Below are 20851 nucleotides of genomic sequence, written 5' to 3'. Positions count from 1 at the left end.
CTATAGCATTTTAGTGATCACTTCCTCAATTTATAACTGATGCTGAGTTATAACAATCTTCGATCACTTTTCAACAAAAAAGATGGAAAGCCAAATTAAAGGTAATTCAAGATCTATCATTATCGCCTAGATAATTAATTGTCGTCATCATAAATCAGCCTCACCAGTGGATTTTCTCAAGATGACAGATATTTACTTTCCACCAATTCTTCCAGCCACGAGTTCTTCCTGGTGTGAGGATCTGTGAAGATTCGTCTGTTAACTCCTCAGTCTAAATAAGTAGTCTTTAATCCAACGGGTCAGCAGCCTATAGCGCAACGATTACCTGTGCATGTTTGTCAACATTAGTGTACGTATCAGAGAAAATCATTTTGTGAAATCCTTCGATGAGATGATTTTTTTTCCAAGGGATCCGTAATTTTTCTAAGACGTAAGAATGGAATCTAACTTGAGATGGCAATCGCCATCACAGCCTTCGCTGGTCTATCTACCGATTCTCTGAACATATAATTATAAGTTATTATTTCAGTCAAGAAAGGAAGGAAGTTACGGCCAAACCCTAACATTCTGATCACTACTTTGGCCGCCACAGATCTTTCAGCAGGGGCAATTTCAAAGCCACTGACCATCACTTTAGATTCATTAACTCTTCAAGTTGTATCCGAACTGACATGAATAAACCGTCTATGAATTATCTAGTTTGACTTGAACAGGAAATCACCCTATGAGTAAAGGGTCTAGTTCACGGAATTACCGCCAAACACCAAGAAGAGGGATTTTTGTGATATTTTTAATGCTTGAAACAAATCTCGTTAGTGCTGAGTAATATACGTTCTACAAGTATATCATGCGACTGAAAAATAAGCTAGAGAGCTCGATCCAGACTCATATCTCCTATAATTGACAATCCTTTTGTCAAACTTAATGTACAGAAACAATATGAAACTTTTCCAGTGTTCTCCAAATCACCATTTAAGTTATTTAGCCGGAAAACTGAAAGGATATGCGGTCTATTCCCTTTCAAACTGTTTCAATTTTCTAAGGATTTACCGGTACAATAAATAATAGGATTTTGACCAGTCAGCGTACTCAGTCACTTTATAAAAGCTGATGAATCACTAATTTCAGTCGGTTTCCCAGGTGTTCGAAGTCTGAACAGATGTTCGTAGACGTCGGAAGCTTTAGATGTAGATTTCGTTCAAAAAATTAAATATATGCGAAGGTTTTTAGTGGTCGGCTCCTCAATTTATTACCGTCGCTGAGTTAAAAGACCAAAATCCGGCCACTCTTTTAAAAAAAACAAAACACTTAAAGCTACCTCATATCTGTCGTCATCACCTAGATAAGTAGCTCGCTCATCGTATCATCGTCGCTAACCAGTCTGTTGAATAAAGTTTTTCAAGACAAAAAGCACTTATTTTCAAACCATCCTCGCTAGAGACGAGTTGTTCGCCATGCAGTGAAACGAGCATTGCCCAGCCATCGCCAGCGGATGCTATTTTACACAAGTGTGAGTATCTGTAAAGAATAGTTTATCATGAACTCCTCAAAATAAGGGTTCTTTTGCCCAAGGCATCCGCACTTTAGAGCAGTGATTTCGAATTCGCCACTGAATGTTCGTGACCATGGGTTTGATATGGCATATTAGTAAAGATACCCAGGCTAAATCCTTCAAATAAATGTTCTTTTCTCTAAGGATACGTAGTTTATCCAACATCACTCTCTCAGCAATGGCTGGCCCATATCTCTCTTTTGATTATGAATCCATGAATTTGTGCGGTCTCTTGAGATCACTTAGTCGGTGAAGTTTGAAACACCAATGACCACGACTCTAAATAAACTCACAGAAAATGTTCCATCTATAAATCGTCTACTACAGAGGCAAGTCATAAAACTTAAACTTTGCGTTTCTTTCGTAGTTAAGTTCTCTAGCTTGAACAAAAAAAATTCAAAATCTATTTCATAAAGGAAACTTCATTTTTCATAAACCACCCAAAACTGGCCCTAAAAATGATAAAATCCTCAATTGACATCCTTTTTTGTCTCACGGTTTAATGTTGGTTGGAGTGGAAGTCGTCAATGTGTTTGTGGTTCACAGCCTAAGAAACATTTGGCTATTTCGTGAGCCAAGCGCAAGCTTTGCTGATAAAGCGAAGATAATACAAGGCTACACTCAGATATTGTGATAGTTCATAGCAGTCATTTTCCTCATGTTTTCGTATGATCTTATCAACGCAGGTGATAACTCCTACTTACCAATCGTAAAAGTTAATATAATAAGAAAGCGTCTAACTCAATCGAATTCATTTGCACACCTTTTGTTGCTATTAAGTCAGGACGCATTAAAAATCATAATTTATTGAACGTAAGAAATGAATTTCAGTGAATCAACAACACAGGTTTCTATTTAGGGCTGAGAGTCACCCTTGTCCAAGTATTCGATCACCGACCTTTTGAATGACCAAACGTGGAAAACCTGTAAACCTCCCAATAAGAGTGAACTTTGTCATTGGGATACCTCGTTGCTAAACGTGATCACTTTCTTTGTTCTCACTTGAGACAAACAGCTGTGCTCTTTTTCAGGACTATTTCTGCTATCTGAATTGAAAGTACAACAGAAAAATTCATGATATTTTGTAAATTTTCATTGCTTCAATTAAATTTGCTAAAATTCTCATTTAAAGACTAGTCGCTTTCCACATAGTGTACCATAAGAATATAAGCTTCTATTTTTTTTTATTTGATCGCGGAATTTATCTGTTTAGAAAACCAAACTGTCCTACCTTTAACTTTGTAATCCCATGAAGAACTTTAACTTGTTTATTACTATTCAAATATTCATGCAGTACCCAGAACATCTTTAAAAAATAACTTTCGTTCACAATTTTCATACGTGTCGTGTTGACTTATCACTGAATAAGAAGTTTAGTATTTCCTTTGCAATAATAATCAAACGGTTATTGTGTATTTCTTGTTTTGTTTTTGGCGAGAAAAGAAAGTTTCATGTAATTTGAGGTGATTAGTTTCAAAGATCAATAACAAACCAAAAGTCTCTCCCTTTGCCCCAGAGTTTTAATTGGACTACACTCTCCTTGACTCCTTGACTCCTTGACTCTGCGCTGCAGAGGAAAAACAAAATAAACATAAAAAACAAAAAACAAAACTCTGTCATTATTACCCAGTTGGGTAGCTTATCGTTTCGTCATCGCTAATCAATCTCTTGGAAATACTTTTCCAATACAGGAAAAACCCATTTCGAAACTATCCTAGCAAGGCACGAGTTCTTCAGGATATGCTGAAAAGAGCAAAATACAGCCTTTAGCACTGGATGTTCATTTACCTCATTGCGAGAATCTACGAAGACTCGTCTTTTCAGTAACTACTACAAATCAAAATTCTTTTGCTCTCGGGATCAGCAGTTTATAATATAGATATCACCTGCTGTGTGTGTGTTTGTCAGCAAGAGTTTTAGTATGAGAGACGATTCTTACGTTAAATCTTTGAGATCAACATTATTTTGACCAATATTTTCGTTTTATTTAGTAATAATAATATTCCCTCTTCCCCCTGAGATGGATCCAGCGAGGCCTCAAACCTCAACCATCACCCACGGAAATATTGTGACGTCCGTCAGTTCAGCATTACAAAACTGAAAACTTTCTTGAGGACTGACTGATGGAACTTCGATGACAGGTCTTGCAGCGATTTTAGCTTTCAGCTTGGGACTTTCTCACTGTTGTGGAGAAGAGATGAAAGTTTTTAAAAGTGAGTTTTTCAGTGAAATCGTCTCCAAAAGCTTTTAATTTTAATTTCTATTAACTCAAGATGCAATCAGTGAGTTATTGTCACTAAAATCTTTTCTTTTTAAGAGATGTAAAGAGTGGATTCACGGAATTTCTAAACGTCACATGAAGTCGCTCAGGAAAAAAGATCACGGACTAACCACTGAAAAATTCCTTTTTTCTATGAAATATTTCTGCATCATACAAATCGCGTTTGTGAGGATCATTTGCGCTACCTACGAAATAAAGAAAGAAAGAAAAAGAAGAAAACAGCGTTCGACTGGGAATCACATCGCCCATATTTACAAATCCTTCCTTTACAGCAAGTTTATGGCTATACACAATTTAGGAGAAAAGGCATTTACAAACATTTGCAAATAGTCATTGACTCAAAAGCGAGTCAATTTGCGTCATTTACATCCATCGCCATCGCAATTCAATCCCTTGAGGTGGGTTTTTAAGACAAAATTTCAACCGAAAGGAATTATCCGTTTACAAATCATCTGTACTAGAGAACGCCTGGCTTGACTAGAAAGAAAATTCTCCAAACTATTTCGAAAAAATTTCTCAATCATCTCAACCCCAAAAACTGGGCCTCTAGACGTTAAATTCCTAAATCACAGAATGAATGTGTTTTTCACTCCTCATGCAACATTAAAGATACGCCAACTTGAAAATCCTTAAATCAAACCCTCTGCTTTTAAAGGCTATTATTGTAAAATTAGAAATTTTAGTATATTAACAGTCAAAAGGGAAAAAGTTATTACAAAATGCTTTGAAAAAAATAATAAATATTGGCTAAGGGCGAAAACTAAACTGAATGTCCTCACACCTTGTCTTAGTAATTTACCGGGAACGTATCACGTAATTGTAGTGCACATCCTGATGAAGGAACGTTTAGAAATTGTGTGAACATAGTGCACGCTTTCCTGATAAATTGAAGACAACACAATATTAGAATCAGGTTGTTCATAGTAATTGATATCCTCGCGGTTTTCTGTAGTGTTTCGAACGTATCAAATAAATCCCGTCAGTGTTTGACGATCAAACGACTTGCCAGTTCAAATGAAAAAACAGATATTTAAAAACCGTGCTGCGAGCGCTAGACAGAGAAATGACATCTGCTATTTCTAAAAATCCTTCTGTCAATCCTAATTGACGGAACACAAATTTATCTACGGGAAACAAATGAAATTCACGACAAAGGAATAATGGAAAAATTTGTAAATTTCATAACTCGTGTGCTCAAAAAAAGTATAACGTAAAAAGTTTACATGTGTTTGATCAAGGCCACTAAAATGCTTTTAAATTCAATATCTTTTAATGGCCAATATTGGTTTCTTTGCATTCAGTTTGCACCGCGCACGTTGATTTGTTCCACGAGTTCTTCGGGGTGCTCTGAAAAGGGTATAACTCAATCATCACCATACTGGATGTTCCATTACACGATTTTTGAAAGTCTAGGAAGATTTTTCTGTTAAATCCTCCAAAGAAGTATTATTTTCTCCAAGGGATCTGCAGTTATCAACACACCTTTCTTCAACAGGGGTATGTGAGTATTAGTGAAGATTATTTTGTTAAATTCTCCCAGTGTTGAATCATCCAAAACCGTGACTTTGACTTTGACTTTTGACTTTGACTTTATTTTTTTTTTTTAATTAAAGAAATAAAGGCTTTTGTAGCCCGCAGTTAGCAAAGCTATTCTAGGCGGGCTACCTAAACAGACACTGTATAGGCTCTCACACATACACACACACACACACACACACACACACACACACGCACGCACACACACACGCACGCACACACACACGCACGCACACACACACGCACGCACACACACACGCAACAATGAAATAAATAAATAAATGAGCAAATAAAAATAAATAATAAATAATTGTAGTGATAATCATGTTGAAGGTTTTAACTGGGCCATTCACACAAGGGAGTTTGAAACAGGTCAAAGAGAAAGCTAATCAGTTGAAATACAAATATAAGCTAGAAAGGTCAAGGTAGCGCAAGTCAACATTCATCTCCTCAATTTCAAGAATTTTCAAAAGCAAGTGAGTTGGCTCACGTTTAAAAGGTGCTTTCCTTTTAAACGTGCTTTCCTTTTAAGCGTGTTTTTAAACGTCCTTTTAAACGTCCTTTTAAAGGTGCTTTCCTTTTCCGAATTTCAGGGGGGATGCCATTCCATATTTTCGCACCAACTATAGAAAAGGAAAACGACTGATGATTTGTTCACGCCTGTTTTATATAAAAGCTTCAAGCTACTGAGAAACTAGTAGAGTACGAATGAACCTGTTCAGAGTGAGTAAAAAGTTCAGAAATATTGGGAGGAGCACAGCGATTTTTGATGTCATGTAACAGAGAGGCAACCAATTTGAAGTAATAAAAGCATTTTTATGGGTAGAATTCGCGAACGACTAAAAAGAGGAGCACTGTGAGATGTATAATCGGAAAAGTACATTAGACGAAGAACCCGCTTTTTTGAAATGACGATTTTCTTTAGATGAGTATTCCCGTGTTCTTTTGTCTCTCGTTTATCGAAAACACGAAAATTAAATTACATTTGGAATGGTAATTGCCAACAGAGTAATCACTGCAAGACATCAAATTATGAGTAATTGTGACAAACAAGAAAACAAGAGACGAACCTTAATATTCTTGTCATTTGTTCGACCAGTGCTGATCTGTCAGTGTGTGAAGTTTGAAAGCCACCAACCATTTTTGCATATGGATTAATCATTCGTATTCGAAGTGAAATTAATTAACCATGCACAAATCATCTGTACTAGAGCACGCCTGGCTTGACTAGAAAGAAAGTTTGCCAAAATATTTCAAAAGTATATCACAATCTTCTCGAACCGCAAAAACTGGGCCTCTTCAATAAAACCCTCTTCCTTTAGAGAATATTATTGTAAAATTATAAATTTTAGTATCTTAACAGTCAAAGGGGAAAGGTATTACAAAATGATTTGAAAAAAAAAATCCAATATTGGCCAGAGGCGAAAACTAAACTGAATGTCCTCACACCTTGTCTTTATAACTTACCGGGAACGATATTACGTAAATTTCGTGCACATACTGATGAAGGAACGTTTAGAAATTGTGTGAACATAGTGCACACTTTCCTAATAAATCGTAGATGAAACAATCTTAGAGTCAGGTTGTTCATAGTAATTGGTATCCTCGTGTTTTTCTGTGGTGTTTCGAACGTATCAAACAAATCCCGTTAGTGCTTGACGATCTCACGACTTGCCAGTTCAAATGAAAAAAAAGTGCTGTGAGCGCTACACTGAGAATCTCATCTGCTATTTCTACAAATTCTTCTGCCAATCTTAATTGATAGAAGACAAATTTATCTACGGGAAACAAATGAAATTCACGACAAAGGAATAATAGAAACATTTGATTACTTGGATGAAGTGCATCTATGGCGCCTAACACTTTAACCTAAATTAGCACATTAAAATACTCGTAAAAAGATTAATCGTTTTCCTGGACGGTTGTATAAAGACGTCGAGGGTTTGACACGATGAATTTTTTCAAAGAATGGATTTAACTTTTAGATGGTTTTAGCGACAAAGTCCTTACTCTATAATACAATCAATCCTAAACAGCAAAAAAAGACTGTAAGCAAATGAAGTTGTTACTCCTTACCATAATTGTGTTACTGCGATCGCAAGTCATTCTCTTTAAAAAAGATTTCGTGATGAGTAACACCTATTTGCTGATCATTCTTGTCCGAAACGATTTATTTAGGCTGCACCAAGAATAGCATAGCCCAGCTGTAACCGCTGAATGTTCGTTTACATGAGTGTGAATATTATTTTGTGAAGACTCGTTAGTTCATTCCTTCAACTCAGTATTATTCTCTCCATGATATTCACAATTTATCTAGGACTTCAATCCATGCTTCTTGATTACAAAAACTAACTAAAGATAACAATCCGTATCATGACTGGCTGGAAATTTGTCAATTAACATTTTTTTGTTCAACGTAATATTAATCCTTAATCGTTCTCATGGTAGACCAATTTTCAGTTGGAGTCAAAAGAAATCATCACCCTTGCACCCAGTTGCCACCACGCTCGTTGACTCGTCTAGAAACATTTACACCAATCTATCGACCAATATACAAAACCATAACCGATCTTGATTTTGATCATGAATCTACAATTTTCTGCTCTCGCTTTTCATGACTTTGGCCATTTTAGTTTGCCTCACGGCCATGTTGGGTAACATGATGTAGAGATTCCAGACTCCATAAGTCACCAACGTGTTCATTCTTAACTTGGCATTGGCTGACACCGGTAGCTAGCCTCTGTACGGGACTGATTTGAAACATCAGCCACGCGTGGTGTCAGGGGTCAGTGCCATTCTTCTTGCCATATCATATCATACTAAACTAAGCCTTTGTAAGGTGGAGTCCAATGAATCAAAAATTGATTCAGGGCATGAGTTATATTTTACTACTTCCTCAACATCTAAAAAGCTGTGAAAAAAAAACACGGAAAATTTAAACTTTCATGTTAAAGAGAAAATTTTTCTTCCTAACTCCCCAGGTTTAATTCATAGCAAAACGTCCAAGATATACTGATGGTCATTGAATGAATAGATCAAGTATGGAAATTAAAAAGTTAACTACATTTGAACGCCAGAGATCCGATCATCCCTCCTGAAAGCAGACCTCCTTAAATTAAATCTTTCGATATCTAAAAGATAATTAGCATGGAATGAATGCCAAATCAGTCTTGTTACCAACTTGCATGACGTTGTACTTCTGATCTCACTGTATCAGTCTAATCTGCAGACTTGAATCATCGTGATACAAATGTTACATATAACATTGTTATCTTGTCTGTCATTCTTTACCTAGGTTTCACGGGACAAGTTTATTTTCCCAAGAGTAGATTTGTTTTCAATCCACCGCTACGTTACAAGCTGACAAACATGCCTGATTCACCTTCCCATGATCCTCTTGGTCGCTCAAGAACTGAAATTGATGTCGAAGTGACTATGGCAGCCCTCATTCTCCTTACTGCCCTGTCTGGTAACTTGCTGGTTGTTTATGTCATCAGTAGAGATTCCAGGCTCCACAACATCACTAACATTTTCATCCAGAGTCTGGCATTGACTGACGTCGCCATGGCAACGACAGGCATGCCATTCTGGATAGTGAGTTTGTATTCGGGAACTTGGAAACTAGGCCAATTGTAGTGTCAGGTCGTAGGATTAATATTATGTATTTTGTCGCAAGCCTCCCTATTTACGATGGGATTGATAGCCTTCAATCGATACATAAAAGTCGTAAAACCCACCCTGTACAGAAAATTATTCCCCAGTAAAAGAGCAGCTCGGTCCTATGGTTTTCTCGTATGGCTAGTTCCCATTTTTCTCGCAACGCCTCATTTCTTTGGATGGCTAGGGGTATCATTTACGAAATTTTTGCTTTGTTATCCAGAGCCCGGTGTATACCAACTAATTGTTTCGGAAGTTCTTATTAACGGAGTCACGATCATAATATTTTATTGTAACTTCAAAATTTACAAAGCTGTGAAACAAAGCACGGAGAATTTGAACGCGCACGCGGAAGGAAGCGGAGTCCGCGCTGCAAATGATTCTCGCGGTTCCAATATGACGGACGTAAGGGTTTTAAAGACGTGTTTCACCGTGGCCTGTGTCTATATGCTAATATGGTTTCCACTCTCTATTATCACCGTCGCTTGGACTTCTGGGTTTTATATTCCTCAAACGGTCTTTACAGCAAGTGTTTATATGGGGTTCTTGAGTTGTATGGTAAATCCATTTATCTATGGGATTATGAATCCGCAGTTCAGACTGGCTTTCAAGAGGGCACTCAGTTGTGGTTGTTATGGTAATGAAAGTACAGCTCAGAACCACCCAAGGAATGGAGTCAGACGCGAGATTGTAAGGGGATGGGAGGCTGCAGCATAATCGACTTAACGTGTATGACGTCACTACTCGACTAAACTGATCATCGGGGCTGCAAGATCAGATTATGAATCTTCAGTTCAATTTTCCAGACGATAATTACTTGTAGTCGCTATGACAACGGAAACACTAATCAGAATTCCTTAGGGATGCTGTAGGACGCGAAGTTACAAGAAGACTTCAGCATGATTGACATTACTTTGGTAGATGATACGAGATTTATGGTACAAAACTGATCATTAGGGCTGCATACAAAGATGCAGTTGCCTTCAGTTAAAGCGGGTTCAGTTTCCAGGTCCTCAACTGAAAAGCCTAATGTTTTTAAATGCCACTTTGTTGTCAAGGAACATCGAGTCCTTTCTATTTTGTGCACTAATATGAAGTGTAAATGAATAATGACATTCCCTCCTCCCCCTAAGGTGGATCGAAACGAATCCTTAAACCTCCACCCTCTCCCTAGAAATAATGTGAAGTCTGTCAGTTTTGCATCAGAACCAAACGCTCAGGTGATTTCAATTTGAGAACCTCCTTGAAACGACTGGCTTGCAATTTTGAAAACAGGGCATGCCGCGATATAGCTTTCAGCTTGTGGAATAATTTCCTCAGACTGTTGAAAAGTGATTACATTTTTAAAGAGTGAGTTGGAAAAAATGCAGTGTCGGCTTTAAATTAAGTCATTTATTAGTGAAATTGTCTCGAAAGCTTTTAATTTTCTATAAAATTCAAGATGCAGTGAGTCAGTTAATGCCGCTAAAATCTCTTTAAGTGATGTAAAATGAGGCTTTGAATTAATTCGACGATGATATATCAGAAATTAAAAATGTACATATGGAGGAGTTTTTCAAAGCGACTGCGAATGTACAGTTCTAACAGCATATATTTGAAGCGTTAAAGAGATAGTAAAAAAAATTTAAATACAGACATGATAACTTAGTTCTATGAAGCTTCTGATTCTGCGCTTGCAGGTTCACGGAATTTCTAAACGTACGGAATTCCCACCAAATGGAATTTTGTTTTTCCATGAAGAATTTCTGCATCAGACAAATCGCGTTTGTAGGAAATATTCGCACCATCCACTACTTAACAACAAAAACAACAAAATCCAGCGATGAGAGCTTGACTGAGAATGGCATCCCCCATTTTGCAAATGCTTTTGTTGGTGTACAATAGTTACTGTAATTTACATCTATATATATCTTATTAACCAAGCGCGAGGGCCGTACTGGGAGAATATTGGCCCGAGGTCTTGACAGTACGGACCGAGCGCAGCGAAGTCCGTACAAAAAGGACCGAGGGCCGATATTCTTCCAGTACGGTCCAGAGCAAGCTTGGTTAATAAGATATTTATTATACGACTGAGGTTCAAAGGGACACAAATGCGGTATCATTCAGAACCATTCGGGACATTGCCCGATCCAATACAGAGAGAATATTTACCGGCAATAGAGCATTTTGATTGGTTTGTTTTAGTTATTGTCCCTCTAACTGCCCGAATCGTGTAATAAATTAACATATTGATCAGGATAGCTGGAAGGCCTGAAATTCAAGAAAAGACAGTTACGAATATTTGCAAATTGTCACTGCTTTAATGAGGTAAACTGTAATTTTCTTAAAGAGATCGTTCACTCTGCTGGTCAAACTGTTTCTCTAACGTTTTAACACTGAGTCATACTTCCCATCACAAATACAAGCTTTTTAATCCACATATTGCAGTTGGTTTCTCTTTGATAAAAGAGTTCTTTAGAGGGATTTAATGATTACTTCCTTAATTTTGTTACTGTGTCTGTGTGAAACCAAGTTATTAATAATAACTTCTAACCAGGAACAAAAGACTAAAGGCAAGTCAAGTTGTGTCATTAAATAACATCCATCACCATCAAGTTGTTCCCGCTATCGCAAGTTCATCCCTTGAAGAGGGTTTTTAAAACAAGAAACGCGTGTTTCCGAACGTTTCTTGACGGAGTGACAAGTTCTTAAGGATGTGCTGAAAAAAGCACAACAACGAAAGGCACTTATAGTTGTTTAAGGCTACGAAAAGGCCCTTAAATTCAATATCTTTCACTATCCAATTGTGGCTTCTTTGCACTCAGATTGCACTACGCTCGCTTGTTTCATCAACATCCATTACCAACAAGCTGTTATGGCCATCGAAAGTCAATCTCTCAAGGAGGGTTTTTCCTGACCAGAAACTTATTTTCTAACATTTCTTTACTTTAACGAGTTCTTCAGGATCGTTGTGTTCAAAAAAGTATAACACAGAAATAACCAAGTGATGTTCATTACCATGATTGTGAGTATCTATGAAGACTCGTTTTTTCATTCCTCTGAGGGACCCACAGTTTATCTGTGAATTAAAATACAATTTCCCTTGAGCTTGTGGTCGCCATCTCAGCCATATACCTTGGTTTTTTTTTTACATCTCAGTAATCCTACACTTACCACCACCATTATTTAAGAAACAAAGAAATATAGTCAATAAGCAAATACGCTCAGCTAAGCAAGCTTATTACCGAAATAGTTTTAATAAGCAAACCAGCGACTCCCGAAAGACCTGGCAGACTATAAACGAGTTAGCTTCTCGAAAATCTGGGAAAACGCCAGTGGCGTCACTAAAAGTGAACGGATTAACGATAACTAATCCGTTGGAGCTATCAAACGAATTCAATAACCACTTTGCTAATATTGGTCCAAAACTTGCCAGTGAGATAAATTGTGATAGTGGTAGCTATCAAAGATATCTTACCGCAACAGATAAACGGTTTAAGCTCCAACCCACCAATCCAACTAAAGTATTTTCACTTTTAAATAAACTAGACAAGTCAAAGGCAACAGGCCCTGACAAAATATCTGCTAGGTTTATCAGGGAATGTGCTGATCTCATTTGTGTGCCGATATGTCATATTTTCAATCAATCTATTAGCCAAGGGACTTTCCCAGACGACTGGAAATATGCAAGGATTACCCCTCTTTATAAACAGGGTGACCGCGGTGATGCTAACAATTACCGCCCAATATCGGTGATTCCAATAATGGCGAAGGTGTTTGAAAGGATAGTTTATGAACAGTTATATGCCTATTTGGAAGAGCACGATATTTTATGTCAAAACCAATCAGGGTTTCGTGCTAATCATTCAACTGTAACAGCTTTGTTGGAAGCGACAGATTCTTGGGCATATATAATATTGATAACGAGAAAATCAATGGAGTCATTTTTCTAGATTTGAAAAAAGCTTTTGACACTGTTGATCATCAGATCCTTCTATCGAAACTAAACTATTATGGTATACATGGAAAATCTTTCAGATGGTTTCAGTCATATTTGGAAAACCGAACACAAAAATGCTCTGTCAACGGGTCGCTATCCAGTAGCTACTTGTTGACTTGCGGCGTCCCACAAGGGACCATCCTCGGTCCATTATTGTTCTTATTATATATCAGCGATCTTCCAAATTGCTTATCAAATTGTAAACCGAGAATGTATGCCGATGACACGCACCTCACATATGCGGGAAGTAATCTTGAGAACGTTCAGTTTTGTCTAAATGAAGACCTAGAAAACGTCTTCAACTGGCTACAAGCGAACAAACTCACGTTGAACATGACTAAAACCGAATTCATGCTAATAGGGTCGAGGCAGAGACTGAATACTCTCACAGCTTCTCCAACAATTAGAATGAACAATACTCAAGTGAGCCAGGTTTCAGCTACAAAATCGCTTGGTGTAATAATAGACGATAAACTCGATTGGCATAGTCACATCGAAAAACTAACGAAAAAGATCGCCTCTGGTATCGGGGCCCTAAAGCGAATTAGGCACCTGATCCCAGCATCAACCTTACATCTCATCTACCAAGCTTTAGTAAAACCTCACTTTGATTACTGTGACATTGTTTGGGGTAGCTGTGGGAAAACGCTACGAGACAAACTGCAGAAATTGCAGAATAGAGCAGCCCGTGTGTTGACATTCTCTAACTATGATGCTGATGCAACTGAGCTACTCGAGTTTTTAGGGTGGAAAAATCTTGCACGCCAGCAGGAAATCCATAAAGCCACCATGATGTTTAGATGTCTGCACGGGCTAGCTCCAAGGTATCTATATTCAAAGTTTACGTGGCGTGACTCTGCTTATGACCTCAGGGACTCTGAAAATAAGCTTAATGTTCCACTACCGCGCACTAATTATTACAGAAAAAGCTTTAGCTACAATGGCGCCACATTATGGAACAGTTTACCACGCGATATAAGGAACACAGAGTCTCTGGGGTTATTTAAACGTAAGATCAATGACATTTTTTAAAGTCTAACGCACGGCATTCACGGAAAACAGCTTTAGTGTTATAGTATGTAGTTTTAATTTTAAATATCTTAGCGTATGTGATATGTATTTTTATAGGCTGATGAATTGATCGTGTCTAAATAAAGATTACAATACAATACAATACAATACAATACAATACGCACAAGAGGGCAGCACATCTTTATTTTCACAGTACATTGCGACATAATGAAGTGGTGTTACACCATTGTTGTCTCTCAAATTTGCATCAGAACCAAACTTGAGTAAAAGCGCCAGGGTAGTGTAGTTAACTTTGAAAAGTAACAGACAGAAAACCTCGCACTTTTTCCCTTGGCTTTCAAAAGCACATACTATAAACATGTGGCTTTTCACAATTTAAAAACATACTTAACAAATATATTCCATGTTGCCCTAGGTCAAAAGTAGTTCAATCATTGGTCAGAAAATACATCAAAGTGTAGATGTGAACAGCAATGACAAACTCGGCTGCGGGCCGTTTGTCACTTGCCCTTCGTTTGCCACTCCGCCTCGTGTGCTAGTATGTTCTTGTCACGTTTTGACGTCCGCTATTATCCAGTATGGTACAGAACTAATACAATATGGAATCTATACATTTTTTTGTTTTTTCTTTTCGATATGATAACAAACCAAATTCTGTTTATTGTGAAGTAATCTATGCGTCTGTCATCTGATATATCAGACATATATCATAAATGAGAACCAAACAAAATGTGTCTATCAATTAAGTTATGATAAAGCCGAGGAGATTATGAAAAGTCAGCAGTCGGCTATGACGTTGCTCGGGAACCAAGTTTATGCTTTTAAGCACTTAGAAGTCATTCCCTTATTAAAAATCTTAAGAAATTGCTTTCATTAATTTGGAAGGTGGCAGAATTGGTTACGATTGCGCTTTTATATAGCGTATCTTACCTTCATTCTTTCCCGAATTCGGATACCAGATCTCGCCGCCATCTGAAACGGTGTTTCCTGGGTGGCGCTCCGCGCGTGGACATTCGCGCCGTGATTACAGAGGACAGCTACCAGTTCAGGGTAACCATATGAGGCAGCAAGGTGAAGCGGAGTGTATTGAGAAAACTGGCTAGGGTTCACATCACATCCTGAATCAAGCAACAACTTGGCGCTGTAGGTGTTTGCTCCCTGGACCGCGTAATGCAGAGCCGTGTAACCATAGTTGTCTTTCTGATCAAGGATCTTTTTACCTTTTGAGCAACTTCTGCACAGTACTTCAAGACTCTTGTAAACGTCGTGAGAAGCGGCTATATGCAAAGCTGTTCTGCCATACAAGTCAACGCTGGGTAGAATCGTGTTACCTGTAGATAACAATTTTTGCAGTAATTCTGTTTTTCCCAACAGCGCTGCATAATGAAACTCAGGCAAGCCTTGAAAATGATTTTGATTTTCTCGAGTTGGGTTCATGTTCGCTTTGTTAAAAACTTCTTGAGAGGATCCTTAATTCTGAACGATCTTAGAGTAAGATGCGGACAACAACGAACAAAAACGTTTTTTTCAACTCCTTCATCTGAAAGTGCCCACGTGATTTTTGCTAACGGTTAAATTTGAAAATTTGATTTTTTTTGGAGCACGAGCGCGCGCGGCACGGAAAAATGATCTTCGTAGGCGCGCGCAATTGTCGGCCTGATTCTCTTCATACCGCATTTCGCTTTTCTTCAGTGTGTCTCCTTGCACTTCACACGCAACTTTGCGTAATTGTTGGAGCCCATTGCATGTTTTGGTAATGCATGGTGTAAAAATAAAACAACCTCAGAATCAGACAGTTTATGGCGTTTGGTTTCCTCTTGTCTTCTTCTGATCTCTCTAAATCGTCAAAAAAATCCACAGATTGCTATTAATCCAAAAATGAATTTAAAACAATGGAACTCTGAGCGTTCGCCTGAGAATTAGATGGTCTAAATTTCCAATCTTACTAAAGGGCTAACGCTCGAAACGTCAGCTTTTTTATTCGTTACGGTGGCCAAGTTACTATTTCAACTTAGTTGATATAACTAATTACTTTGTTACCCCCACCGACGCAGCACCACAGTTTCTTTAGAAACTTTCAGCCTTTGTTTATTGTAGACCTCTGTGAAAGCAGCATCTGCTCTGCGCGATAGTGCGACTGTTCAGCTCGCACTATCGCTCCATTTTCTACTATTCTCGTAGAAAATGGAGCTGCAATTAAAAATTTCAACGGGAAATTAAGTGCGAAACATGGCTTTCGTTTCAAGTGTAGTTCGCAACAACGAGTTAGCGAAGAGTGTCGTTAGATGCTGACCGCTAATTATAAATTTTGGAGTTATTTGCTGCAGTTATCATTAATTTCACCAGTTTGTGGACCGAGAAATGTTTGAAATTTCGAGATGCGTCGAAGGTAAGCTGTATGACAAGATCGGCTCTAGGTGTTCGATTTCGGTGTAGGCGAAAAAATCACAAATGCTCGAAGATGTGCTGATTCAAACGTTCGTAACTTTTGAAGTCGAAAACGTACGGGGAATTTTGCATGTGTTTGTCTTTAAAGGTATAAACTTACCGGCTGTATAGGACAGAGTTGTCAACCAGGTCCCAAATCCCAAAACGTAACGTCTAGGAAGGTTTTTAAGCAATCTGATACAGATTTGTGGCTTAACTATGCCAATCAAATATTTTACAATGTTACAAAAATATGCCTGATTTTCAATACTCGAGACGTTACGACGGTCCCTACGGACTGGGCAAGTAACTATGGCCCCTAAAACAGTCAGAAAATTATTTCGAATTAAACCAAATCTAAATTAGCTCTTTCCTAAGTCTACTCTTTCTGTTGACAGAGTTTCGAGCAAAATTACTATTGACGCGAAATTTATCTGGTGAAATGAGAGAGACAGCCCCTTAAGATTTCTATAGCATTTTAGTGATCACTTCCTCAATTTATAACTGATGCTGAGTTATACCAATATTCAATCACTTTTCAACAAAAAAGATGGAAAGCCAAATTAAAAATAATTCAGGATCTATCATTATCGCCTAGATAATTAATTGTCGTCATCATAAATCAGCCTCATCAGTGGATTTTCTCAAGATGACAGATATTTACTTTCCACCCATTCTTCCAGCCACGAGTTCTTCTTGGTGTGAGGATCTGTGAAGATTCGTCTGTTAACTCCTCAGTCTACATAAGTAGTCTTTAATCCAACGGGTCAGCAGCCTATGGCGCAACGATTACCTGTGCATGTTTGTCAACATTAGTGTAAGTATCAGAGAAATTTATTTTGTGAAATCCTTCGACGAGATGATTTTTTTTTCCAAGGGATCCGTAATTTTTCTAAGACGTAAGAATGAAATCTAACTTGAGATGGCAATCGCCATCACAGCCTTCGCTGGTCTATTTACCGATTCTCTAAACATAGAATTATAAGTTATTATTTCAGTCAAGAAAGGAAGGTAGTTACGGTCAAACCCTAACATTCTGATCACTAGTTTGGCCGCCACAGATCTTTCAGCAGGGGCAATTTCAAACCCACTGACCATCACTTTAACTGTTCAAGTTGTATTCGAACTGACATGAATAAACCGTATATGAATTATCTAGCTTGACTTGAACAGGAAATCACCCTATGAGTAAAGGGTCTAGTTCACGGAATTACCTCCAAACACCAAGAAGAGGGATTTTTGTGATATTTTTAATGCTTGAAACAAATCTCGTTAGTGCTGAGTAATATACGTTCTACAAGTATATTATGCGACTGAAAAATAAGCTGGAGAGCTCGATCCAGACTCATATCTCCTATAATTGACAATCCTTTTGTCAAACTTAATGTACAGACACAATATGAGACTTTTCCAGTGTTCTCCAAATCACCATTTAAGTTATTTAGCCGGAAAATTGAAAGGATATGCGGTCTATTCCTTTTCAAACTGTTTCAATTTTCTAAGGATTTACCGGTACAATAAATAATAGGATTTTGAACAGTCACCGTACTCAGTTACTTTATAAAAGCTGATGAATCACTAAATACAGTCGGTTTCCCAGGTGTTCGAAGCGTGAACAGATGTTCGTAGACGTCGGAAGCTTTAGATGTAGATTTTGTTCAAAAAATTAAATATATGCGAAGGTTTTTAGTGGTCGGCTCCTCAATTATTTCCGTCACTGAATTAAAAAACCAAAATCCACCCACTCTTTTTAAAAAAACAAAACACTAAAAGCTACCTCAGATCTGTCATCATCACCTAGATAAGTAGCTCGCTCATCGTATCATCGTCGCTAACCAGTCTCTTGAAAAAAGTTTTTCAAGACAAAAAGCACTTATTTCTAAACCATCCTCGCTAGAGACGAGTTGTTCGGGATGCAGTGAAACGAGCATTGCACAGCGATCGCCAGTGGATGCTATTTTACACAAGTGTGAGTATCTGTAAAGAATAGTTTATCATGAACTCCTCAAAATAAGGGTTCTTTTGCCCAAGGCATCCGCAGTTTAGAACAGTGATTTCGAATTCACCACTGAATGTTCGTGAGCATGGGTTTGATATGGCATATTAGTAAAGACACCCAGGCTAAATCCTTCAAATAAATGTTCTTTTTTCTAAGGATCCGCAGTTTATCCAACATCACCCTCTCAGCAATGGCTGGCCCATATATCTCTTTTGATTATGAATCCATGAATTTTGTGCGGTCTCTTGAGATCACTTAGTCGGTGAAGTTTGAAACACCAATGACCACGACTCTAAATAAACTCACAGGAAATGTTCCATCTATAAATCGTCTACTACAGAGGCAAGTCATAAAACTTAAACATTGCGTTTCTTTCGTAGTTAAGTTCTCTAGCTTGAACAAAAAAATTCAAAAACTGTTTCATAAAAAAAACTTCATTTTTCATAAACCACCCAAAACTGGCCCTAAAAATGATAAAATCCCCAATTGACATCCTTTTTTGTCTCACGGTTTAATGTTGGTTGGAGTGGAAGTCGTCAATGTGTTTGTGGTTCACAGCCTAAGAAACATTTGGCAATTTCGTGAACCAAGCGCAAGCTTTGCTGATAAAGCGAAGATAATACAAGGCTACACTCAGATATTCTGATAGTTCATAGCAATCATTTTCCTCATGTTTTCGTATGATCTTATCAACGCAGGTGATAACTCCTACTTACCAATCGTAAAAGTTAATATAATAAGAAAGCGTCTAACTCAATCGACTTCATTTGCACACCTTTTGTTGCTATTAAGTCAGGACGCATTAAAAATCATAATTTATTGAACGTAAGAAATGAATTTTAGTTAATCGACAACACAGGTTTCTATTTAGGGCTGTGAGTCACCCTTGTCCAAATATTCGATCACCGACCTTTTGAATGACCTAACGTGGAAAACCTGTAAACCTTCCAATAAGAGTGAACTTTGTCATTGGGATACCTCGTTGCTAAACGTGATCACTTTCTTTGTTCTCACTTGACATAAACAGCTGTGCTCTTTTTCAGGACTATTTCTGCTATCTGAATTGAAAGTAAAACAAAAAAACTCACGATATTTTGTAAATTTTCATTGCTTCAATGAAATTTGCTAAAGTTGTCATTTAAAGACTAGTCGCTTTGCACATAGTGTACCATAAGAATATAAGCTTCTATTTTTTTTTTTTTTTTTTATTTGATCGCGGAATTTATCTGTTTAGAAAACCAAACTGTCCGATCTTTAAGTTTGTAATCCCATGGAGAACTTTAACTTGTTTATTACTATCCAAATATTCATGCAGTACCCAGAACATCTTTAAAAAATAACTTTCGTTCAGAATTTTCATACGTGTCGTGTTCACTTATCACTGAATAAGAAGTTTAGTATTTCCTTTGCAAAAATAATCAAACGGTTATTGTGTATTTCTTGTTTTGTTTTTGGCGAGAAAAGAAGTTTCATGTAATTTGAGGTGATTAGATTCAAAGATCAATAACAAACCAAAAGTCTCTCCCTTTGCCCCATAGTTTTAATTGGACTACACTCTCCTTGACTCCTTGACTCCTTGACTCTGCGCTGCAGAGGAAAAACAAAATAAACACAAAAAAAAAAAAAACAAGTTAATATCGTTTCAATTTCATTATCAAACTCGCTCTGAGTCTCAAACGCACACTTAGAAGACATAAATGTTCAAGTCTTGGAGGAATGGTCTCCAGTTGCTTGACAAACTTGAAACCTATATATGTGCACGATCCTTCGCAGTAAAGCACTATTTAAGCAATAGTGAAAATCAGACCTGAAAAAAATTCAGGCCTGTACGGGATTCGAACCACTGACCTCTGCGATACTAGTGCAGTGCTCTACCAATTGAGCTAACAAGCCAACTGGGAGCAGGCCATCAAATTAATTCGACATAAACCCGTAAGATGATAAATCAAACAACAAACATATGAAATACATATATATGAACTGCGGTTATGAAACGTATATGTGCACGATCCTTCGCAGTAAAGCACTATTTAAGCAATAGTGAAAATCAGACCTGAAAAAAATTCAGGCCTGTACGGGGAGGAAACGTATATGTGCACGATCCTTCGCAGTAAAACACTATTTAAGCAATAGTGAAAATCAGACCTGAAAAAAATTCAGGCCTGTACGCGAAGGATCGTGCACATATACGTTTCATAACCGCAGTTCATATATATGTATTTCATATGTTTGTTGTTTAAACTTGAAACCTTCGCTCCAGCTGCGCATGACGACATAATGAAGCCGTGCTCTACCCCTCTACCCCAAGTGTTCTACCCCTAATTTTAAAGTTGAGTTAAAAGTGCTAAGATGTTTTTCATCTTGAAAACCCTCATGAAAAGATTGACT

General features: G+C 37.6%; 1 protein-coding gene across 1 annotated transcript; it reads right to left on the bottom strand.

Moving 5' to 3' along the window:
• Positions 1-14068: 14068 nt before the first annotated feature.
• On the bottom strand, positions 14069-15559 carry LOC148720676 (uncharacterized). Its single transcript, XM_088737661.1, has 2 exons — positions 14968-15559; positions 14069-14412 (listed from the first exon to the last, which is right to left on the bottom strand). The coding sequence occupies exons 1-2, from the start codon at positions 15472-15474 to the stop codon at positions 14164-14166; spliced, it is 756 nt and encodes a 251-aa protein (XP_088593787.1). The 5' UTR covers positions 15475-15559; the 3' UTR covers positions 14069-14163.
• Positions 15560-20851: the final 5292 nt, after the last annotated feature.

The sequence above is a fragment of the Stylophora pistillata genome, chromosome 11 (genome assembly GCF_964205215.1).
Source record: "Stylophora pistillata chromosome 11, jaStyPist1.2, whole genome shotgun sequence".
NCBI classification, from domain to species: Eukaryota; Metazoa; Cnidaria; class Anthozoa; order Scleractinia; family Pocilloporidae; genus Stylophora; species Stylophora pistillata.
The sequence above is the reverse complement of the archived record's forward strand: the minus strand, read 5'-3'. Positions and strand labels throughout refer to the sequence as shown.